At 38.0% G+C, this 20,585-nt stretch overlaps 2 protein-coding genes across 2 annotated transcripts in view; one reads left to right on the forward strand and one right to left on the reverse strand.

Moving 5' to 3' along the window:
* Positions 1–5,072: 5,072 nt before the first annotated feature.
* THAP2 (THAP domain containing 2) lies at positions 5,073–15,245 on the reverse strand. The gene is made up of 3 exons (XM_021678656.2): positions 14,806–15,245; positions 7,452–7,647; positions 5,073–5,737 (listed from the first exon to the last, which is right to left on the reverse strand). Exons 1-3 carry the CDS (start codon positions 14,874–14,876, stop codon positions 5,348–5,350), a joined length of 657 nt encoding a protein of 218 aa, XP_021534331.1. The 5' UTR covers positions 14,877–15,245; the 3' UTR covers positions 5,073–5,347.
* Positions 15,246–15,486: 241 nt separating this feature from the next.
* The window catches only part of ZFC3H1 (zinc finger C3H1-type containing), a 52,123-nt gene continuing 47,024 nt past the window's right edge, over positions 15,487–20,585 (forward strand). Inside the window, exon 1 of the mRNA XM_021678658.2 lies at positions 15,487–16,354. Coding sequence (XP_021534333.1) covers positions 15,757–16,354 — 598 coding nt within the window. The 5' untranslated portion in view covers positions 15,487–15,756. The remainder of the gene's footprint in view (positions 16,355–20,585) is intronic.

Here is a 20,585-nt window from a genome sequence, read left to right on the forward strand (position 1 = left end):
TTTCTTTCTTTCTTTCTTTCTTTCTTTCTTTCTTTCTTTCTTTCTTTCTTTCTTTCTTTTTTTTAAGGATTTTATCCATTTGAGAGAGAGTGTGAGCAAGCACAAGTTGGGGGTAGGGGCAGGAGAGAAGCAGACTCTCCACTGAGCAGGGAGTCCAGGGAGCCCAGGACCCTGAGATCATGACCAGAGGTGAAGGCAATTGCTTAACTGACAGAGCCACCCAGGCATCATACATCTCTTTCTAGATATTAAACTAAAGTTTTTCTTTTTCAACTTTTGGAGCACAAATTTTAAAAGCCTAAGCAGCAATCTGAAGACTAATTGCTTATATTAGATTCAACTCATTCTAAAGGACATTAGGAAGAGAGTAGGGAGCAGGAATAAACAAATGGAGTATTTACTTCCAGTAGTCTTGAGGGCAGGGACCTTGTCTGTCTGGTTCATCCTAGTTTGCTCAGTGTCTTTTAGTGAATATCAATGTAGTATTTTTTGGATTAAAGTATCAAGTAAAAAATGAATTTAAAAAAAATCACATCTTTTGGGGCACCTGGGTGGCTCAGTCGTTGTGTCTGCTTTTGGCTTGGGTCATGATCCCAGGATTCTAGGATGGAGCCCCACATTAGGCTCCCAGCTTAGCCTGGAACCTGCTTCTCCCTCTCCCTCTACTGCTCCCTCTGCTTGTGCTCGCTCTCTGTCAAATAAATAAATAAAATCTTTAAAAAAAATAAAATAATCACATCTTATTTCCTTTTTTGTTATTAAAATCATGCTTTGGTAATCATATTTACAAATAAATCTTTGTGTGAGCCTCTATTGTCAGGATAGACAGAGAATTTTTATAGCCCTTTATATATCTGGTTTAGATCCCATAACCAGTATAAAACAGTGCAGTGGCACCTGGGTGGCTCAGTTAGGCGTCCAACTCCTGATTTCAGTTCAGGTCATGACCTCTGGGTCCTCTGTGCTCAGCGCACCGGGCTCTGTGCTCAGTGCTTGGCCCGCTCCCTCTGCTCTTCATCCCCCCACCCCAGCTCATGCTCTTGTGCTCTCTCTCAAATAAATAAATAAAATCTTAAACAACAACAACAACAAAAACCCAGTGCAAATAAACTATAATGTATGCTTAGGTATAACTTGAGCAATGAAAATAAAAATGAGAATTCCTCTTCTAGGCTTTACATATCTTTATTTTGTTTACAGTTTGCTTCAATTTAGGGTCAAGGACTTCTACAGAAATATTTTAGGGGGTCCATGTAGGGCAAGGACTTCCGCAGAGATATTCATGTACATTTTGTAAAATAGTCATGACAGTAATTTCCTTGTAAAAAAGTTTTTAATAACATACTCGGAATATAATATTTGTTTAATACACATTATAAAATCATTATTTTTAGAAAGTTTCCTACTGTCTAAATACCTACAGAATCCCATATTCTGGCATAAAGATGAACTATTTTCTCTATTATACCAAAATTAAAATTTACCCATATTCTAACATTGAGAAATGAGATAAAATACCAACATTATATAAAGTCTACGTAGAAAAGATCTACAGTGACTTCATAGATTATCTTAACTATACACATATATAAAATTTTTTATTTTAGTTTTTTGAAACAGATGACTTGTCCTACTTTAATAACATGATTCATATGTTGGATAACGGATTGCAATGTGGAGGGCAGAGCAGAGGATTTGAAGGCTGAAGACCATTGTTCAATCTAGGATTGAACTTCCTAGATTGCTGGCATTTCTATCCTTTGTGCCAGTTGGCACATATCAAACATCTAAATAAATAAATAAATAACATTAACAAGGATCTCTTCATCTGTAAATTGGAGATAACGCCACCTATCACACAGAATATTTGTAAAGAACAAGAGATCAAATGGATGCCATAGTGCTTTGTTAACCTTAAGACTCTGAGCTAAATTATTTGTAAAAATCTGTTAGTAGAATTTGTTATTTTATAAAAATATCAAATGTCAAATAACCTTGAGTACTTGGCTTTGATACAGTAGTTTATTTAGTTATGTTTTCCTGTTAAAATGATACCATTAACAACTAATTTGTTCAGTGTTCATTTTCAAGGGGAAAAATGTCTTACAACTCATTAAAAGAACACTGTATATAATTCAGGTCAATTCTGATGTCCTTCTGTCTCCTTTGGTAAGTCGTAAGAAGAAATCTGTTTTTTTCAAGGGAAAAGTTTTTTGGAAAAAGATCTAAAGTTTATATGCTTATTAAATTCCAATTCAACAGCATTTACCAAAGCACTTCACATAGATTTCTTTTATAGCATTTATCATATTGTTTACAAATATATTTTTTTCTCTCAGAAGACTTTTGAGGAACTTAAGGGCATCTATAATCATGTCATCTTTGCATCAAGTCATTAGCCTTTGGCTGGTTCTTCATAGAGGTTAGTGCCTAGCAAGCAGAGAATGAATAATAGACATAGAATGAACAGAGGATATGTGTTGGGTCCAGCAAAAGAAAAAGAGCTATTCTAATTTTTATTTTTTTTAAAAGATTTATTTATTTATTTGAGAGAGAGAGAGAGCGTGAGAGGGGGGAGGGTCAGAGGGAGAAGCAGACTCCCTGCTGAGCAGGGAGCCCGATGCAGGACTTGATCCTGGGACTCCAGGATCATGACCTGAGCTGAAGGCAGTCGCTTAACCAACTGAGCCACCCAGGCGCCCAATTCTAATTTTGATTATTTTTATGGTAGATGGTCAAAGTGATAAGTTTATCAACAACTGAAAACAGGATTTAAAAAGATTTAGGTTTTTCTCTATGAATGAGACTAGTTTTAAGGTAGACAGATGTATGAATGTTAATCCAACAACCTGATGCAGGGAGAATTTGGAGCATGTTATCAGGACAGTAACATGAAAATGACATGGAGAAAACACCAAAAAAAATGTACTTTAAAATTACTGAGTGGTAGTTTATTCAGTAGTCTCAAATAATAATGAAGTCTAGTTAACTTTGCCAAAAGCTTGTATTTTGTTTTATTTTTGTGATTTTTAAAATGTTATATGGATATCAAAATAAAATTGTAGATGGGAACTAGCCTGCATTAATCAGTATTTTGTTTTATATTGGGGAGTGGTGATGAACCACATGAGAGTTTATACTTGGAAAACACAGTTTATGTTTAGATGATTATTTGCCCAGCTTATTTTGAGGTATAAAGCTATGTTCAGTAAGTGAAGAGATATTTGAAACCATATTAGAAAAAAAAACATGGAATGACAATTTCAAGGAGCTGTGTCCAATATTTAAGATAAAATGACTAACAAGGTTTATAATATTCACAAAAGGATTTTCATAGATTTTTAAGTGCCTCATGATAACCAACATAGACTTTTCTTACCTTTGCCTTTGTAAATCTAGTTGCTTGGGAGCCATTCCTTACTGAAAGAAAGGGTGCTAATACTGTAAAAAGACTATTGCTACAATCCAAGCAAATGTCACCAAAACCAAACCAAACCAAAACAAAACCCAACCCAACTCCGTCCCCAAAATTACTTTATAAAATAAAATAGCCATTACCTACAGGAAAAATTATAACAATTACGGTTAGGTATATGCATGCTACTTTCATATGGTAGTGTCAGAAGCTTACACTAAGACTGAATAACTTGATTACACATTAATAAATTTAATGTGATTTGCCCAAAGTTGTTTGAAGGAAAGGATTCTTACTAAAATTAAAAATTTATCTGGTGATATTTAGTTCAAGTGGCAGCTATCATAGTTCTCATATTCTATTTTGTAAAATAATTAGCATTTTCATAACTTTATCAGACACATGTATTTTTATAGAAAATACATTTCACTTCCCTTATGCAGTACAGTTGCTAAAAAAGGAGATAAAAGCAAGCTGATATGTACAATAAATTGATTCCATTTTAAGTTATAAGTTGTGAAGATATAATATGGTAGGTACTTTTCTGTGATTAAATCCTAATGTGGGCTTATGGGAGAAAAAAAAGCTTACAAGTTTTGGTATCAACATACATGGGGGGGTAGAGGAGGTATTCCTAACATGGAACTTTGTATCACATTGCCTAATTAATGCATCAATTTTGGAATTGAAAATGTAATATTTTTATTATGAGAAAAAATTAGTATAAATTTATCTTTTTGTTTAAGGTAAAAGCTAGATCACAATGTCTACATTATTTCACAACATATAACTGGCTACCAGTTTTTCTTTTTTTTTTAAAAGATTTTATTTATTTATTTGACAGAGAGAGACACAGCGAGAGAGGGAACACAGCAGGGGGAGTGGGAGAGGGAGAAGCAGGCTTCCTGCTGAGCAGGGAGCCTGATGTGGGGCACGAACCCAGGACCCTGGGATCACGACCTGAGCCGAAGGCAGATGCTTAATGACTGAGCCACCCAGGCGCCCCCTGGCTACCAGTTTTTCTAGTCTGAGATACTTGAGACCTTACCTTGCTTGGATGACTCAAGAGTACTTCACATTCAAAATATTATTTTCAAAATATTTTATAATCTATCTTAAAAGCTAATATTTTCATGAAGGAGGCCTTGACTTTTGTCACTTTTGGTGAGTAAATACAGAAAGTTTAAATAACACAACTTGCCTTGTACACCTCAGATTTTTTTCCTATAAAATTTCCAAATCACAGTGCCAATAATAATTCAATTAACACAAAACCCAGCAGTTTTAAAGTCATATTTAATGTTGGCTAATTCTTACTTAGCATCCTATTTAGAATGTAATATCCCAACATTGGTACATGAAAAAAAATTTTCCTTCTAATAGAACTTAAACATATTGTCATAGACAGTTCTTTAAAAGTAGTTTTAAAAGACAAAAACGCAAAACACCTTGCAAACATACAACTTTCTTTTTTTTTTTTTTTTAAAGATTTTATTTATTTATTTGAGACAGAGAGAATGAGAGAGAGAGAGCACATGAGAGGGGGGAGGGTCAGAGGCAGAAGCAGGCTCCCTGCCGAGCAGGGAGCCCAATGCGGGACTCGATCCCGGGACTCCAGGATCATGACCTGAGCCGAAGGCAGTCGCTTAACCAACTGAGCCACCCAGGCGCCCAAACATACAACTTTCTAGCAAAATTTTTAAGTACATAATTCTTATGTAAGGCACTTCCATTCTTTTTCAAATATAAGTTTCATAGAAAGTTTCCATTTTTTTATAATCTAGTCTTCGTAAATTATACAGTAATAATGTTACTTCAAGTAGAACTTTATTAAATACCCAATTTTGGCATAATTTCCTTAAATATCTTTACCTTTGAATAGAATGAAGGATGGGCATCAAGTTCTTTGTGGGCTAATCTTAAAGGAATGTTTTATAGAATTGGTAATGTTTTATCTTGTTGATCAGGTTCAAGAATCTTGAAATCTTCCAAAGGAAGACTGTTTAAGGCAGTTGGTAAAATGTGTTCTGAAGTGCCTTTAGGTAATATGTTATTTGCTTCCAGATTCTTCACCAAGCAAGTGGCTTTGATCCATCTTCGTGTTGCTCTGCGTTCTTTTTGTAAGCAAGTTTTCATTTTCTTTCTTAAGCTTGCTATTTCTTTTTCCAGTTTAATTATCCTCTTTTTTGCCTCCATAGGATTCCTAAAAGCATAACTATGTTCAAGTAGTACTTGCTGACTACTAATGTTTGATTTTAAATTAGATGGTCCTGTTGGGGTACAATTGTTGTTTTTCTTCAAAAGATTCCTTGACTTGAGTTTCTAAGCCAAATAAAATTAGAGGGTTGAACATAAATTATGGAATATCACAAATAAGTAAATTTTGCCCAGTTTTGTACAAAAGTAATTAAGCTGCTCTTTTAAAAACTGATTTTAAAAGTTTGAAAGGAAACATCAGCTGCCCATCTCATGTAATCGTGGATTCAAGTTTCTCAACTTGTTGAATTAGCTCCAGCCACCTTATTTCGTTTTGTCTTTTCTCTTCAGAGGGATAGAAACATTGTTTGAAAATAGACAATGGACTTCCAAGGTCTCTTTCAAGTTATTGAGTATGATTTTAGGGAGACTTTAAAAATCTTTTGCAATTTTCTCACTAAGGCCAATATAATGTATTTTTAGACATTTGGTTTATCTCTGATACTGATTTAATCTCTTCTTTAGGTAAACACTATTCTTTCAATTGATAATATTTCAAACCTGGGGTTCTACTTAATAAAAAATTATTTCCAAATATCAAGCTCCTGAATAGATTTACTTATTAAATGTTCACAGTTACATCTTCCATTCAAGGATTTAAAATCTGGCTAGGAACTTTATACCTAAATCTGAAGACCCTGAGGACTTTATTTCCTCTTTATCTCTTTTATTCAATTAGTCATCAAGTCCAATTAATTCTACCTCCTAAATATCTCTGTCATGAATCCTTTCCTCTCCATCATTCTTAATGCTACTGCCCACATCAGGCATGTTATCATATCTGGCTTGAATATACTAAAAAATTCTTTAATCATGTCCACCTCATTCTGAGCCTCACTAATTCATATTCTGCCACCAGAATAATTTTTCTAACAGATTTGATGTTTCTGTAACTGGCTAACTTCCTCTTTGCCTCATTATCTAAAGACAAAAAATCCTTACATAGCAAACTTAACAATTTAGGATCTCACCCCATTTTGCCATTCACCATCTTGATTTATACTCCCATAATATTAAATCACTTTCAGTTCCCAGATTATGTCATAACTTCGTAAGTTTGTTTCTTTTATTGAGTCAACATTTATTAAAAACACAGGAATTCATTTGTGGACAAATAAATTTTCCTCTCTGATCAGATTTTTCCCAACTAGATAAAATATTGTTTAATACATTCATCATGTACCTAATTCTCTCCTTTCTTTTACATATCACTTGCTAACATTTGATTATTTTCTACTTAACCCTCAACCCATTGGCTTTTGTTCTCCTCATGTGATCGTAATTGTCCTGTGCAAGGTTAAGAACCCGCTCCTGAGTTCCAAACTCCAAGCTCAAACTCCAGCCTAAATGCCTGAGCTCTATGAAGTTTTCTGTGATGCCCTCCTCTGAACTTATATTCTTTGGTGTAACTCTGGTATTCTTAAAGCTCTTCACACACATTTTGAATGTTATCTTAAAATCAAAAGCAGAATGATGCTAGAGGTTTCATTACTCATGATTTCTGTTTTACCATTGGTTCAATTATTGATAGTAACTGGAAGTAATGTAAAATTCCAATATATAAAATCAGTTTGGATTGGGGAAAGACTACTGGAGTCAGGAGACCTGAGCTCTAATTGTAGTCTATACCTTTACTGCACAAGAGGAAGTTTTATGACTTTCTTGAGGCATATCATTATATATGAATTCCGATATATTCTGAATTGTTCTAATTTGTAAACAAAAAAGAATAGGTACCAAAAATGGTAAAAATGGGTAAAAGAAAAGTAATGTTACCTACCATAGACTTTAAATGGGTACAAAAATCAAAAATGGTTGGAACAGCATCCATTTTAAGTCGTCGAGTTTGTCCTGTTAAGTCAAAACAGGAGGCTTCAAAGTGCTTTGAACAAAGAAAAGTGTGTTTTCCTGGCACAAAATTTTTGCGCCTAAGCAGGCGAACCCATTCTTTTCTTCTTTTAGGATCCAAAGGAAACCTTTAAAAAAAAAAAAAGAAAAAAAAGGCAACTCATATTCCAGCAATCACACTTCTGGTTGCACCTTAATGGTTAAAAGAAATTTTAAAAGATGATGATTTAAAGTGCCTTCCATCTACATACAAAATTTTAATATCCAGACACTGGAACAAAAACCAATTCATGCTATTTTTTATAAGTTGCAAAAAAATTAATGAAAAACTGACTTAAGTGCTTTTAATTTTCAGGGTTTTAAAGAGACCTTTCTTCCCAACCTAGTTCTTAACATGGGCAGTAAAAATAAACAAGACTATACTGATCTAGATCAAGGTTATGTAAAACCATTATAAGCACGAGTAATTCACAATGCTATGATCTCCTGATGTATGTACATGGTCAAGACAAATCAAAAATCTGCAGATTAAATTTTATCAGGGAAAACCTAGACAGATTCTGGTATTCCTTCCTCTGTGTTCCTTCACTGTGACAATTAACACATTCTTTTGTAGTTTTTCCACTTTAATAAATTTCCAGTGAAATAAAAGTAGATTGTAAGTTTCTTAAGGTGAAGGATCATTATATCATCTATTTTAGCACAGTGCCTTGCAAACAGTAGGGGCTCAACTGTTCATATCAATTAAGCAAATTGGTTTGCTTAATTGATATGAAACAATATATAAATTAACAATTCACTGTATTAATTCCATGTAAACTGCACATATTTTTAAAAAATGAACTCTTAAGCTATGTAGTGTAGTAGAAAGCATAATTATTACAAAGTGTAAAATGCTGCTGACAAGCCCAGCACGAATGTTATTCCTTTCATATTTATCTTAAATACAAAATATACTGATATGTACCAGTGTATACCTGTTAAGGAAGAGAAAAATATAAGGGACTGCCCCAAAATTCTAGTGGTAAGTATGCTGACTTGAAAACATAAGAAATCAACATTCACATGTATTAAGTTTGAGTTGAGCTCTTCTTTAGTTTGATTACTTTATCCTTTAAGTATTAATTATGAACTAACTCATGTTTAAAAAGAACCATTAAAATCATGTTAAAAGATCATATGGCTCAGAAACACCCAAGTGAAGCTTTACTAGGTAACAACAGCTTTGGCTAGATCAGATACAGTAGGTTTGCTCATATTACCAGCAGTGAGGGGCACAAAAAAATGAAAAACCAGATTAACTGGTAGGCACCCTCCCATCTCCTGTCCCTATCACACCACCTAAACATACCCTAATCTGAAAATATTAACATTTGTATGTCACTCTACAGTTCATGTTTTCATGTATGTAAGTTTTTTCTATTTCATTAGAAACCTCTGATGGAGGATTTATCTACTCTGCCTAGCCTTTACCTGTTAATAATAATGTATTCTCATTTCAAAGATCTCTGTTCCAGTATTTAATGGTTTGGATGTTTCCTATGGCCTCAGCTAAAAGTCAAGCTTTGGCTTACAAGCACATTTCTTGTTTGGGCCTCAATAAAGGTGCAGAACAAATAAGTATCATTGTATTATCATTACTGTAAGAATCTTCAGATATATGAAGACTGTCAGATACTGTTTTTCAACCTTTTAATTTTTTTAGCTTTGTAGAAAACTTTGCAGAGACTTTTTTTAGATTTTTTATTTTTAAAAAAATTTTTTAATTAATTAATTTGACAGAGAGAGACACAGCGAGAGAGGGAACGAACAGAAGCAGGCGGAGTGGGAGAGAGAAGGAGGCTTCCTGTGAAGCAGGGAGCCTGATGCGGGGCCTGATCCCAGGACCCCGGGATCATGACCTGAGCTGAAGGCAGATGCTTAACGACTGAGCCACCCAGGCGCCCCTATTTTTTATTTTTTTAATTAACACGTAATATATTATTTGTTTCAGGGGTACAGGTCTGTGATTCATCAGTCTTTTTTTTTTATTTTTTTATTTGAGAGAGAATAAATTTTTTTTTTTTTTTATTTGAGAGAGAGAGAATGAGAGACAGAGAGCATGAGAGGGAGGAGGGTCAGAGGGAGAAGCAGACTCCCCGCCGAGCAGGGAGCCCGATGCGGGACTCGATCCCGGGACTCCAGGATCATGACCTGAGCCGAAGGCAGTCGCTCAACCAACTGAGCCACCCAGGCGCCCCTGTGATTCATCAGTCTTACACAACACCCAGCGCTCGCCACAACACATCAAAATGTCCTCAATGTCCATCGAAAACTATTTTTTTTTTAAATAGGCTCCACGCCCAACGTGGGGCTTGAACTCAAGACCCCAAGATCAAGAGTCGCATGCTCTACTAATTGAGCCAGCCAGGCGTCCTAGCTCTTGTTAAAACTAGCTCCCTAATTATGAAACCAATGCCTAATTGAACCTTAACTTGAGCCAATTTTCCTTATTTTAAGATTCAATTTAGGAATCCCATATACCTAAGGAAATTCCATGGACTGGGCTAGATGTTTGTATATTATATAGAATATCATTGTATTCTAATTGTTTACTTTTCTATTCCTACCCCTAGATCTTGTTTCTCCTCGTTAGGAGCAATGTTTTTCACTACTTCATCCTGTGAATTATGCGCTCAATGAACTTTCTCAGTGAAGCAATGAATGAACAAACTAATGGGATTAGTTTGGCATTACTAATGTTTAATTACGTATTGAAATAGAATAAAAATAACCATTTTATATTTGATTTTAGACAATTCTTTTATACAGCATTAACCTTATGTTTTTCATGAGTTTGGATTTTTCTCAGCATATTCAAAGGGTGGGAGATGTAGCCCAGAAGCTGAATTTAAGTAATAATAAATCCTCCTGCAAATATTAAAAAATTAACATGGTGGTAACTGATGGATATATCTTGTCTACCAGTAATAGAACCAAGGTTTCAGAAACATTAGATGTTTTGGAAAATCAGTGTCTTAAATAATGCTATTTTGCTTGAGTATTAATAGCTGAATGCCTTTTATATTACAAGAGTGTCCTAGGCACTGAAGACATAGTGGTAAACAAAACTGACCTACCTTTATGGGATCTACTTTTTACATGAGGATATACTGTAATGGGAAGGGCAGAGAATCAAATGGCTTGATGCATTAAAAGAGTGTGGCTGAGAACATTGTCTCTGGAGTCAAATCAAGGTGCCAATCCTGGTTCCTTCTGTGTAATACCTGAATGATGTTAGGCAAATTGTTTAGCTTTTTTAGGCTTCAGTTTTATCATCTATACAGTGGAGTAATAATGGTACCTAGTATAGTTCCAGGGATTAAATGAGGTAATGTAAGTAAATAATTCACCCAGTGCACAGTACACAGTAAATACTAAATAAAGACTATTTATTAATATAAAAGTAATTACAGGTGCCATGAGTGTTATCAAAGGTTAAGTATAGGGTGACAGGGAACCATAAAACAGGAAGAGCTAATCTAGTCAGGAGGTTTTAAGAGAGTAGGCATTACATAGAGAAGGTAGGATGGGAGTAGTGAAGAGTGTTATGTATCTCGGGGACAGGGAAGAGTGTTATGATATGAAATGATGCTGCAGGGCCTTCTAAGTTAAAGAGTAATTTTGAACTCTTATCCAAAAATGGCATCAGTAGGCCATTAAAAGGCCTAATTTAGAGAGCTGATTATTAACATAAAAAAATTTTTTTTAAAGATTTTATTTATTTATTTGACAGAGAGAGACACTGAGAGAGGGAACACAAGCAGGGGGAGTGGGAGGGGGGAGCAGGCTTCCTGCAGAGCAGGGAGCCTGATTCGGGGCTCGATCCCAGGACACTGGGATCATGACCTGAGCCAAAGGCAGATAGATGCTTAACGACTGAGCCACCCAGGCGCCCAACATAAAATGTTTTAACTAGCTCTTAAACACAGCCATTATTAAAAATTATGTACATTTGAATTTAAATGAAGAACAAAGGTAATAAATACTGAAACCCATCATTTCTTAATTACTATTATCTATATTCTTAAAATTGTCTATTCTGTGTGTGGTACTGCACATTTCTTCCCGACTCTATGATTAGCGATGTCAAATCAATTAACTTGAAACCAGCCATGGTAGAGTATTTATACCATGGAAACTGGGCAAACGCTACAAATCGGTGCTTTCCCCTTTCCCTGGAGATCCTGTTGTTAAAACTTTAGCAACACACCATTGATTATAGAAGAGAGGTTAGGAGTGCATGAATGGAAGCAGTGAACCATTTAAGAGGCTGTTGTAATAATCCAATCAAGAGGAAATAGGGGAGAAGTCAAGGGAGGATGACCTCCCACTTTTGGGATGGATGGTGTTTTTATTTACTGAGAAAGGGAATGGGGAGGGGTGGTAAGAGCAAGTTGATTAATGTAAAAATTTTGATATGTTGAACCTGAGCAACCGAAGAGAGACAAGGGAAATACTGAGACACCAACGAGTTAACTGAGACCACAGGAACAGCTGAAATCATTGTGATAAGAGTGGGAAGACCTAAGCCAGAGGGCAGAGAAAGGAAGAGGCTGTCAGAGAAAACTGAAGATCGACCGGTCAAAGAAGATGAAAAGCACAAAATTAGTGTCAAATAATTCAAAAGTGGAGTGTTTCAAGGAGGAAATGAAGACATGCCATGAAAAAGAAATACAAGAGTGATAACTAAGCGTAGCAAGAGCAGTTTCAGAAGATTATTGGGGGACTTAGACTGGAGTCAGCTAAGAGATAAGAAAAATGGAGATAGTTGAGTTTAGGGAACCTAAGTTGTACACCGGGATAAAGAGTCTATCAACATCCTAGGAAAGAAGTTAGTCAAACATTGTATTTATGTAATAGGAATGTAATTTATTATAATGTTAAGATCTAAATTTCCATGAAAAGGTTAATTTGATAGGAGGTAAATGGTCAAGTACGCATATTTTTTTTTTTTAAAGATTTTATTTATTTATTTGACAGAGAGAGAGAGAATGAGCACAAGCAGGGGGAGTGGCAGGCAGAGGCAGAGAGAGAAGCAGGCTCCCCACAGAGAAGGGGGAGCCCGATGTGGGGCTCGATCCCAGGACTCCGGGATCATGACCTGAGCCGAAGGCAGTCGCTTAACCAACTGAGCCACCCAGGCGCCCTCAAGTACGCATATTACTGTACCACTGTGTATCTCTTAAACATTCAAGATTATCGGTGCCTTTGACTCCTCCCTCTCCCTCATCTTCCTCATCAAATTACCATACAGTAGTTTCTACTCAAACATTTCTTAAATCTGTTTACTTCTTTCCATCTGTCAGTATCACTCTAGTCTAGGTTACTGGTGGACTCTCCCTTGTTTTACTCCAAGTTTCTGTTTTTTCCCTACTCTCACCTCTTCTAATCTAGTGCTGATTGTGCCAGCAATGAAGTACATTGTTTAGCTCAGTTGACACTGCAGAATCTCCCTGTGAAAGAAATAGTAGGTAAATTAATATTGTGTAATAAGCTTGTTTCTCATCAAATTCATCTCTTGATGCTTGACCAAAACTTTAAGTAACACCATTAATTCTCCACACTGCAGCCAGAGGGCTTTTTAATATGCAAATCTAATCATGCCTTTCTTTTAAAAACCTTCATGTTTTCTCAAATACTCATTGGATAAAAGAGAGAATCTGTAAAGTAGCATACAGGACTAAATCTATGTCATCCTTTGGTATCATCTGAAATTTCACATCCTTTGAGAAATGTTCTTTGACTTTACAAGGCTAAGTTAGGTATCCCGAACATCTCTTCTGTGACACTTAACCATAATTATCTATGTCTTTCTCACTACCTACTAAATTCAAGGAGTGTAAGAGTTTTCCAGGGGTGGAGGGTGGGAGGGCCCCTGCGTGGCTCAGCAGGTTAAGCCCCAGATTCTAGATTTTGACTCAGGTCATGATCTCAGGGAAGTGAGATCCAACACAGAACGGCGCTCCTGGCGGGGGGGGGGGGGGGTCTGCTCAGTCTTCTTCTCCCTTACCCTCCCCAGTTCATGCGTGCTAGAGCGCTCCCTCTCTCTCAAATAAATAAATAAATCTTTAAAAAAAAAAAATTTCCTGGATCGCTAGCACAATGTCAGGCAAATAATTGATGGATCAATGAACGAAGCACTACATTTCCATGAAATATCTGAAAAACAAACATCACAAGGATTTTTTTTTTAAGTAGCAGTTTTTAATAAGAGGTCACTTAGTAATTAGTAAGGAAAGGGTCAAGGATATAATTTTCCACATTCTAAGTTCGTACTAAGTTGTGAGATATATAAAATCAGAACTATTTGCACATAACTTTTTTCTTTTTTTTAAAGATTTATTTATTTGAGAGAGAGAGAGTGAGAGAGAGAGCGCAAGAGGGGGTAGGGTTAGAGGGAGAAGCAGACTCCCCGCCGAGCAGGGAGCCCGATGTGGGACTCGATCCTGGGACTCCAGGAGCAGGACCTGAGCCGAAGGCAGTCGCTTAACCAACTGAGCCACCCAGGCACCCTAACTCTTTTTTCAATGCTTCTTTTCTTCAGGCACATGGCAGGCACTTGCACAGAAGGTAAACATTTACCGAGTACTTAACTATATTTCATGCAGTGTTCACAATGTTTTCAAGAGTTCTGACTTGACAGAACTAAAGACTTTTGATTGCTCTTCCAGCAAACGGAGGGAAAACAAAACCTAAGTTCTCTTCATTACTCTATTCCGGTAAGAACAGAAAGCTTATCTTTTGCACTTTCATTAACATCTCTTAATTCCACGGATATCAATGATGACTCAACTCCTCCGCAGTAACTGTTTGTGATTATCAGAAATCTAAATGCTTCCCATGTCAATTTAGCTAGTGAGAATTTCCTAATTTTAATGGGAGCACAGCAGGCTTTTAAGGGATTGCTGACTTGAATAGGAAGGTTTCGCTTCCTTTTAAGGGATCATTCATGTCAAGAGCCAGTCTAACATTAAAACAAAATTAAGATATTCTTTTACTTTTTCTCTAAGGAGTAACCACCATACAGAACTTGGATTTCTTTTACAAAGTGAGTTAATCTTCCCCGAAGAAGAAAAAAATTGGACAGATTTGAGAAACACACACAAAGGGCAGAACTGATGCTTCCCTGCTACTAGCTAGGTAGTGAAGTCATTAGAATTAGTAGAATCCTCTTGCCTTCCACACAAGCGACACTCAATCTAGGAGCTCCCGTTTCCGTCACCCCCTCTCCCTGCCCATGTTACCTGTGGAAGCTGATGTTAATGTGCTTGTTGTAGGTAGTAGCACAGCCCGCCGCGGCGCAATTGGTCGGCATTTCCCTTTCCCCCTCATTCGGTGCTGTCTTAAGCCTGTTCTGAGGCGCTGGCTGCTACGCTTCCTCCGGGCAAAGGCTAGGCAATCGAGGCAGGGGACGGGCCCACCGAGAGGAGTCGTGGATGCGGAGTGGGAAAAACGGGTTTGTATACTGGGGGGTGGGGGGGGGGGTGTCAACCTTCCCTGTCTCTTTATTAATATGGCGGACTTGAGCCAGCAAAGCAGACAGTCCCGGAGCTCCGGTCGCCTACGTTTACCTTCACCAACATGGCGGACACAAGCCGCCCCCTCCGGGCCCCCAAAAGGGAGTAGGGCTACTCCGTCTCTTTGGCAGCAGTCCTCGGAGCAATTAAAAAGGTGTCTCTCCCCCTCCCCCTATCACTATGAAACTCCTGCGGCCAAGATTAAGAACGGGCCCGCCCACCCCGCCACGCACCCAGATATCCCAATCCGGAGTCCGGGGTGGGTGTGAGATAGAGGTTGGAAGGACAAACCCGAAGACAGAAAAGAAAGACTACAAGTCCCACTAAGAATCGCGTCGTCCTAATTATTATCGCGTGAACTGGACGCCTTGTTTCCTGCGTGCCGCAGGAAGTGACGTCACGGGCAGAGCCACTTCCAGAGCCCCTTTCTCGCGAGGCGGAAGAGCCCCGATCGCGGAGGAGCAAGGGGGCGCTAGGGAAGGGAACTGGGTTGTGACGGTCCGGCGAGAAAGAGCTGGGGTGCGGGGAAGTTGGGGAGCAAAGCCCGCTAGGTGTCCGAGTAGGGTAAGGCCGCACCGACCGGGTCCGTTAGAAAAGAAGGGAACCGAGGAGGAAGGCAGTTGTCGGGCGGATCCCCGGACGGAGGGCTAAGGTTGTGTGGAAGGCGCTGCTCCCGGGATGGCGACCGCAGATATTCCGGCCCCGGCCTCCAGTGGCCTCTCGCCCAAGGAAGAAGGGGAGCTAGAAGATGGGGAAATCAGCGACGACGATAACAACAGCCAGATACGGAGCCGGAGCAGCAGCAGCAGCAGTGGCGGCGGGCTGTTGCCGTATCCGCGGCGAAGGCCTCCTCACCCGGCCCGGGGCGGTGGATCTGGCGGAGGCGGTGGCTCCTCGTCGTCGTCGTCTTCTTCTCAGCAGCAGTTGAGGAATTTCTCACGCTCGCGGCACGCGTCGGAGCGGGGCCACCTCAGGGGACACAGCAGCTACCGACCCAAAGAGCCGTTCCGGTCTCACCCGCCCTCCGTACGGATGCCTTCGAGCTCACTGTCCGAAAGCAGCCCCCGGCCGTCCTTTTGGGAGCGGAGCCACATCGCCTTGGACCGTTTCCGCTTTCGAGGCAGGCCTTACCGGGGTGGAAGTCGCTGGAGTCGGGGGCGAGGAGGGGGTGAGCGAGGAGGCAAGCCGGGGGGCAGACCTCCTCTGGGAGGAGGAGCAGGATCCGGATTCAGCAGCAGTCAGAGCTGGCGAGAGCCCTCTCCACCTCGGAAGAGTTGTATCCTTAACGTGGCGGTCAGCCCTGGGTGTGTCACTTAACTAAAGTTCGCTTTAGCGGCATTATTAGGTCTTTGAGATGAGTAACTTTTCTGAACCATCAGAACCGCTTATTTGTCACTGTGTCAGTATACTTAAACTAAGTTGTTCTTTGGTAGTCTCAATGTGTCACACTATACAGACCTGTTTCTTAAGGTTGCTTTATTGGGTATATGGCTTTTTAACATTAACGTATTATGGATTGGGGCCAAGTTCGTGAAATCAGATTTGGAATAGTACATCATATTTGTAGTAGTACATCAGAAACCCAGGTTTCATTCGCATTCACTTTCGCTGGTATAAGAACTTTGTTTTTATATGAGGTTGACTTAGATTGTTAGAAGGAGAAAAAAGAGTCATAAACAATTTGGGGAATACTGTTGCTTATACAGTATTGAACTCTGACATTGAAAATTGTGAAGTTCCATTCTGCATAATGCTATAGTTCTTATTTGGGATTCTGCTTTTACCTTTCCTGATTTATTTTTACACATGCTGCCTTTTAAAGTGTGTGTGTGGGTGGGGGGAAGACCCGTATCTTTACCAAGTCTATTAATTTAGAGGTTTTGAATTCATACAACTTTCTGTAAAACTTTACCTCCTTCTCCATTTATGTTCAGTTTTTGGACATTTCGTAACTCAGTGCTGACAAATGTAAGTTAGAGAGAGAATGATAAACAGTATTTTAATTTTAATATATTGAATGCCATGGGGTGTATGGGAGGTGGAGATTATGGGGAGGTTGAAAAGGAAAATAGCAAAATACCTGATTTTTGTTCCCTCTAATTCCATTATCTGTAACATTCTTAGGTTTACTTAAGATTTATAGTGGGGAGGGCGCCTGGGTGGCTCAGTCGTTAAGCGTCTGCCTTCGGCTCAGGTCATGATCCCAGGGTCCTGGGATCGAGTCCCACATCGGGTTCCCTCCTCGGCGGGAAGCCTGCTCTCCCTCTCCCACTCCCGCTGCTTGTGTTCCTGCTCTCGCTATCTCTGTCTCTGTGAAATAAATAAAATCTTTAAAAAAAAAAAAAAAAGATTTATAGTGGGGAATCAGTCATCTGAAGGTTTGCTAGTTTATGATGGGTTTGTAGACCTAGGTTTTATTTCATGATAACTGCATAAAAATCGTTTACTAATTACAATTATTACTGGTTGTAAGTTTTATGGTATAATGATTTTTTAACCTATTATATATGAAACTTACATGAAATGACATTTGTTTGGAAGACACTCAACATTATTTTTATAGAATACTTAGGATCCACTGGTCTTTCCCAGATGTCCGAAAATAAAGGGGCAAGAAATGTTAAGTTTAGGTACAAAGTAGCAGCTTCTGGTGCTAGTGCCCTGAAAAAACTTATTTTTGCAACCAGAAGTTGGGTTAGGAGCACCTAGGATTGTTTCAAAGAAAATCATGCAGGGATTTAACTTTTAAAAAGACAGAGGATGTTCTTTCAAAAAAAAAAGAACTCTGCCCAAGATATTTTTTTTAACGAAGGAATTGTTAGTTGTTGATTCTAAATCTAAAAACAGGCTGCTTCAGCACATGTATGTTTTTTAAGAATATAAAAGAGGAAACTTAGAATTTGTGTTGGAGAGACATGTATGAATAAATAGAGTTTAATATGAAAAGTTCATACTGAGGTATGTAAAAAGTACTGTGGGAGCACAGAATTTTTTCATTTAATCTGTATTAGAGAAAGTGGTGATGAGGGGACTTGCCCAGCTCCTGCCTTTGCCTTCTTTCTGTCCATTCATTCAATACCAATTTGGCCTTTGCCATATATACCTTTATTAATTGTTAAGCTTATATATTTCTCTTAATAAACAGGCATATGATGTGAAGAAAGTACAGGAATATATCCAGTTTGATTTCCGTAGTAACTTAGCAGAAATGAGCTGTCTTGCTGTTTTTCTTTTTTTCACAGATGCTGCACTTAAGAAAAGGAGCTTGTTTTGATCCTCTCTGCTCATTGTTTTCCTCATGAAGTATCATTAATCCATCCTAGAGGTGGTATTCTTTTTAAGAATTTGTGAAGGAAAACATAGTTTTCAGCTACTCATATAATGTGAGCAAACAAAATTTGTAATACAAAATTTTATTAATTCAGATTTCTTAATACCAAGACTGTATTCAGGATTATTCACATCCACTGTGCACTAATAATAATGACATTTTTATTTTATAAATAATTACATTAAGAAAGAATAAGGGTTATGGGACACCTGGCTGGCTCAGTCAGTAGGGCATGTGACTCTTGATCTTGGGGTTGTGAGTTTGAGCCTCATGTTGGGGTAGAGTTTCCAAAAAAAAAAAGAAAGAAAGAATAAGGGATATAATGTGGCTCATTTTCATAATCTAGAAATGAAGTAGCATGAGTACAAGTGTTTTTTTTTTTTGACTTATTTTTCTGTAATGATTAAGGTATGCTAGGTGCAGCTTTTTTTTTTTTTTTTTAAAGATTTTATTTATTTGTTTGACAGAGAGAGATAGTGAGAGATAGTGAGAGCAGGAACACAAGCAGGGGGAGTGGGAGAGGGAGAAGCAGGCTTCCCGCTGAGCAGGGAGCCCGATGCGGGGCTCGATCCCAGGACCCTGGGATCATGACCAGAGCCGAAGGCAGACGCTTAATGACTGAGCCACCCAGGCGCCCCTCGGTGCAGCTTTAAAGAAAAAAAAATGAACCAGATTCCAATGTGGCACATATTTTCATTCTCATTCATTTAAATTTTTCTTAGTGATAGACACTTTGTCAGTCCCTCTTAGCGTATGTTTCCTTTGGTTGACTACTGTTTTAAACTTTCTAATCTGATGAGAGCTAACATAATTAGGCCAGTGTCTCTCATCAGTAGAAAGTCATTTCATTTTCACCTGCAGTTGAAACGCAGTTCTTTTTTTTTAAACCAGATTTCAGTTAGGGATTGCATCTTAACTAGTTTAAAATTAAATCTTTCAAGTGTTGGTTTCATCCTAGTTGTCCTATATTAGACAGAAATAGATTTCATTTAGCCTTGACAGAGATTAGCTAATAGTTGTAACTCAATTGCTTTTCCTCATTTTTCTGTCTTTTTTCTTAGTGTATTGAATCTTTTCTCTCTACAGATCTTTCTAAGGTCTTCAGTTTTATTTATTTATTTTTAATCACTGTGGTTGTGCCTTTGGATGGCTCCATTGAAAAGTGAGGTGTAGATGAGGATAATTACAGAATTTATGTACAAAGAGTATATAATGGGGGAGCAAGTAATGTTCTGGCTTCACAAAGGAGGTTCATTTGAATTTTGGACTGGGGTCAATTTGAAGAACAGAAAAACCTAAATACAAAGCTATGCATAAATTGTGATGACAGGAGAAATGTGATATTGGAAAGGAAGTACAGGTCAAATCATGAAGGCATTATGTGCCATTGTAAGTATTTTGGACTCTATTCTTAATGAGATTTAAACAAGGGGACAGATCTGATCAGATTTGTCTTCTAGATAGATTAATCCAGCAGCAGAATAGGGAATGGCTTGTGGAAGATAAAACCCCAAGTATCATGAGGCCAAACCTCTCTTGTATTACATAGACATATGGGAGTGCATTAGAATGCTCAAAAGGAAAAGTGGAAGAGGCTAAATAGAGCTCACTGGAGAACACCATTATTGCAGGAGTTAGAAAGGAGTCATGAAGACTTAAAGGAGAAAAAAAGATAGGGAAATCAGGAGTGTGGAGTTAGAGAAGCCAAGAGAGAAGTGGTTTGCAGTGTCCAAAACTGCAAAGAAGTCAGGTAAAATAAAGTTTGAAAACATGGTGGATAAATAAAAAAAACTCAGCCAGCAGAAGCCAGATTCTTTTTGGTTGAAGAGTAAGACAGGTTATGAGAAACTAATATTGTTTGAAGAAACTTGGCTCTGAAGAGCTTAGATCACAGAACCAAAGATTTACTAAAACAGTTTTGTTGCAGAACTGTTAAGATTTTCAGTTGTAATGCTGGTTTAGTTTCTAAAATTACTGGTGGTAAAAAAAAAATATTTGGTGGTGATTCCCATTCTTGTATTGGTCATTAGGGAAATTTTAAGATATCTGGAGGTTGACTGTACTGTAAGTTGTTAGAGGAACCATCTTTAGGGAACTGTAATGTTATATCCTTGCCAGTTTAAATGATCCATAAATGACATATTGTATTAAAACCACATAAAGTACTTGTCTTTAA

The sequence above is a fragment of the Neomonachus schauinslandi genome, chromosome 5 (genome assembly GCF_002201575.2).
Source record: "Neomonachus schauinslandi chromosome 5, ASM220157v2, whole genome shotgun sequence".
Lineage (NCBI taxonomy): Eukaryota > Metazoa > Chordata > Mammalia > Carnivora > Phocidae > Neomonachus > Neomonachus schauinslandi.

Excerpts from the sequence above, each read along its gene's own strand:
- THAP2 (XM_021678656.2), bottom strand. The coding sequence starts at position 14,876 with ATGCCGACCAATTGCGCCGCGGCGGGCTGTGCTACTACCTACAACAAG. Across the intron at positions 7,648-14,805 it reads ATTAACATCAGCTTCCACAG|GTTTCCTTTGGATCCTAAAA; the intron begins GTAACATGGGCA and ends TTTTTTTTAAAG. Across the intron at positions 5,738-7,451 it reads GTACCCATTTAAAGTCTATG|AAACTCAAGTCAAGGAATCT; the intron begins GTAGGTAACATT and ends TATTTGGCTTAG.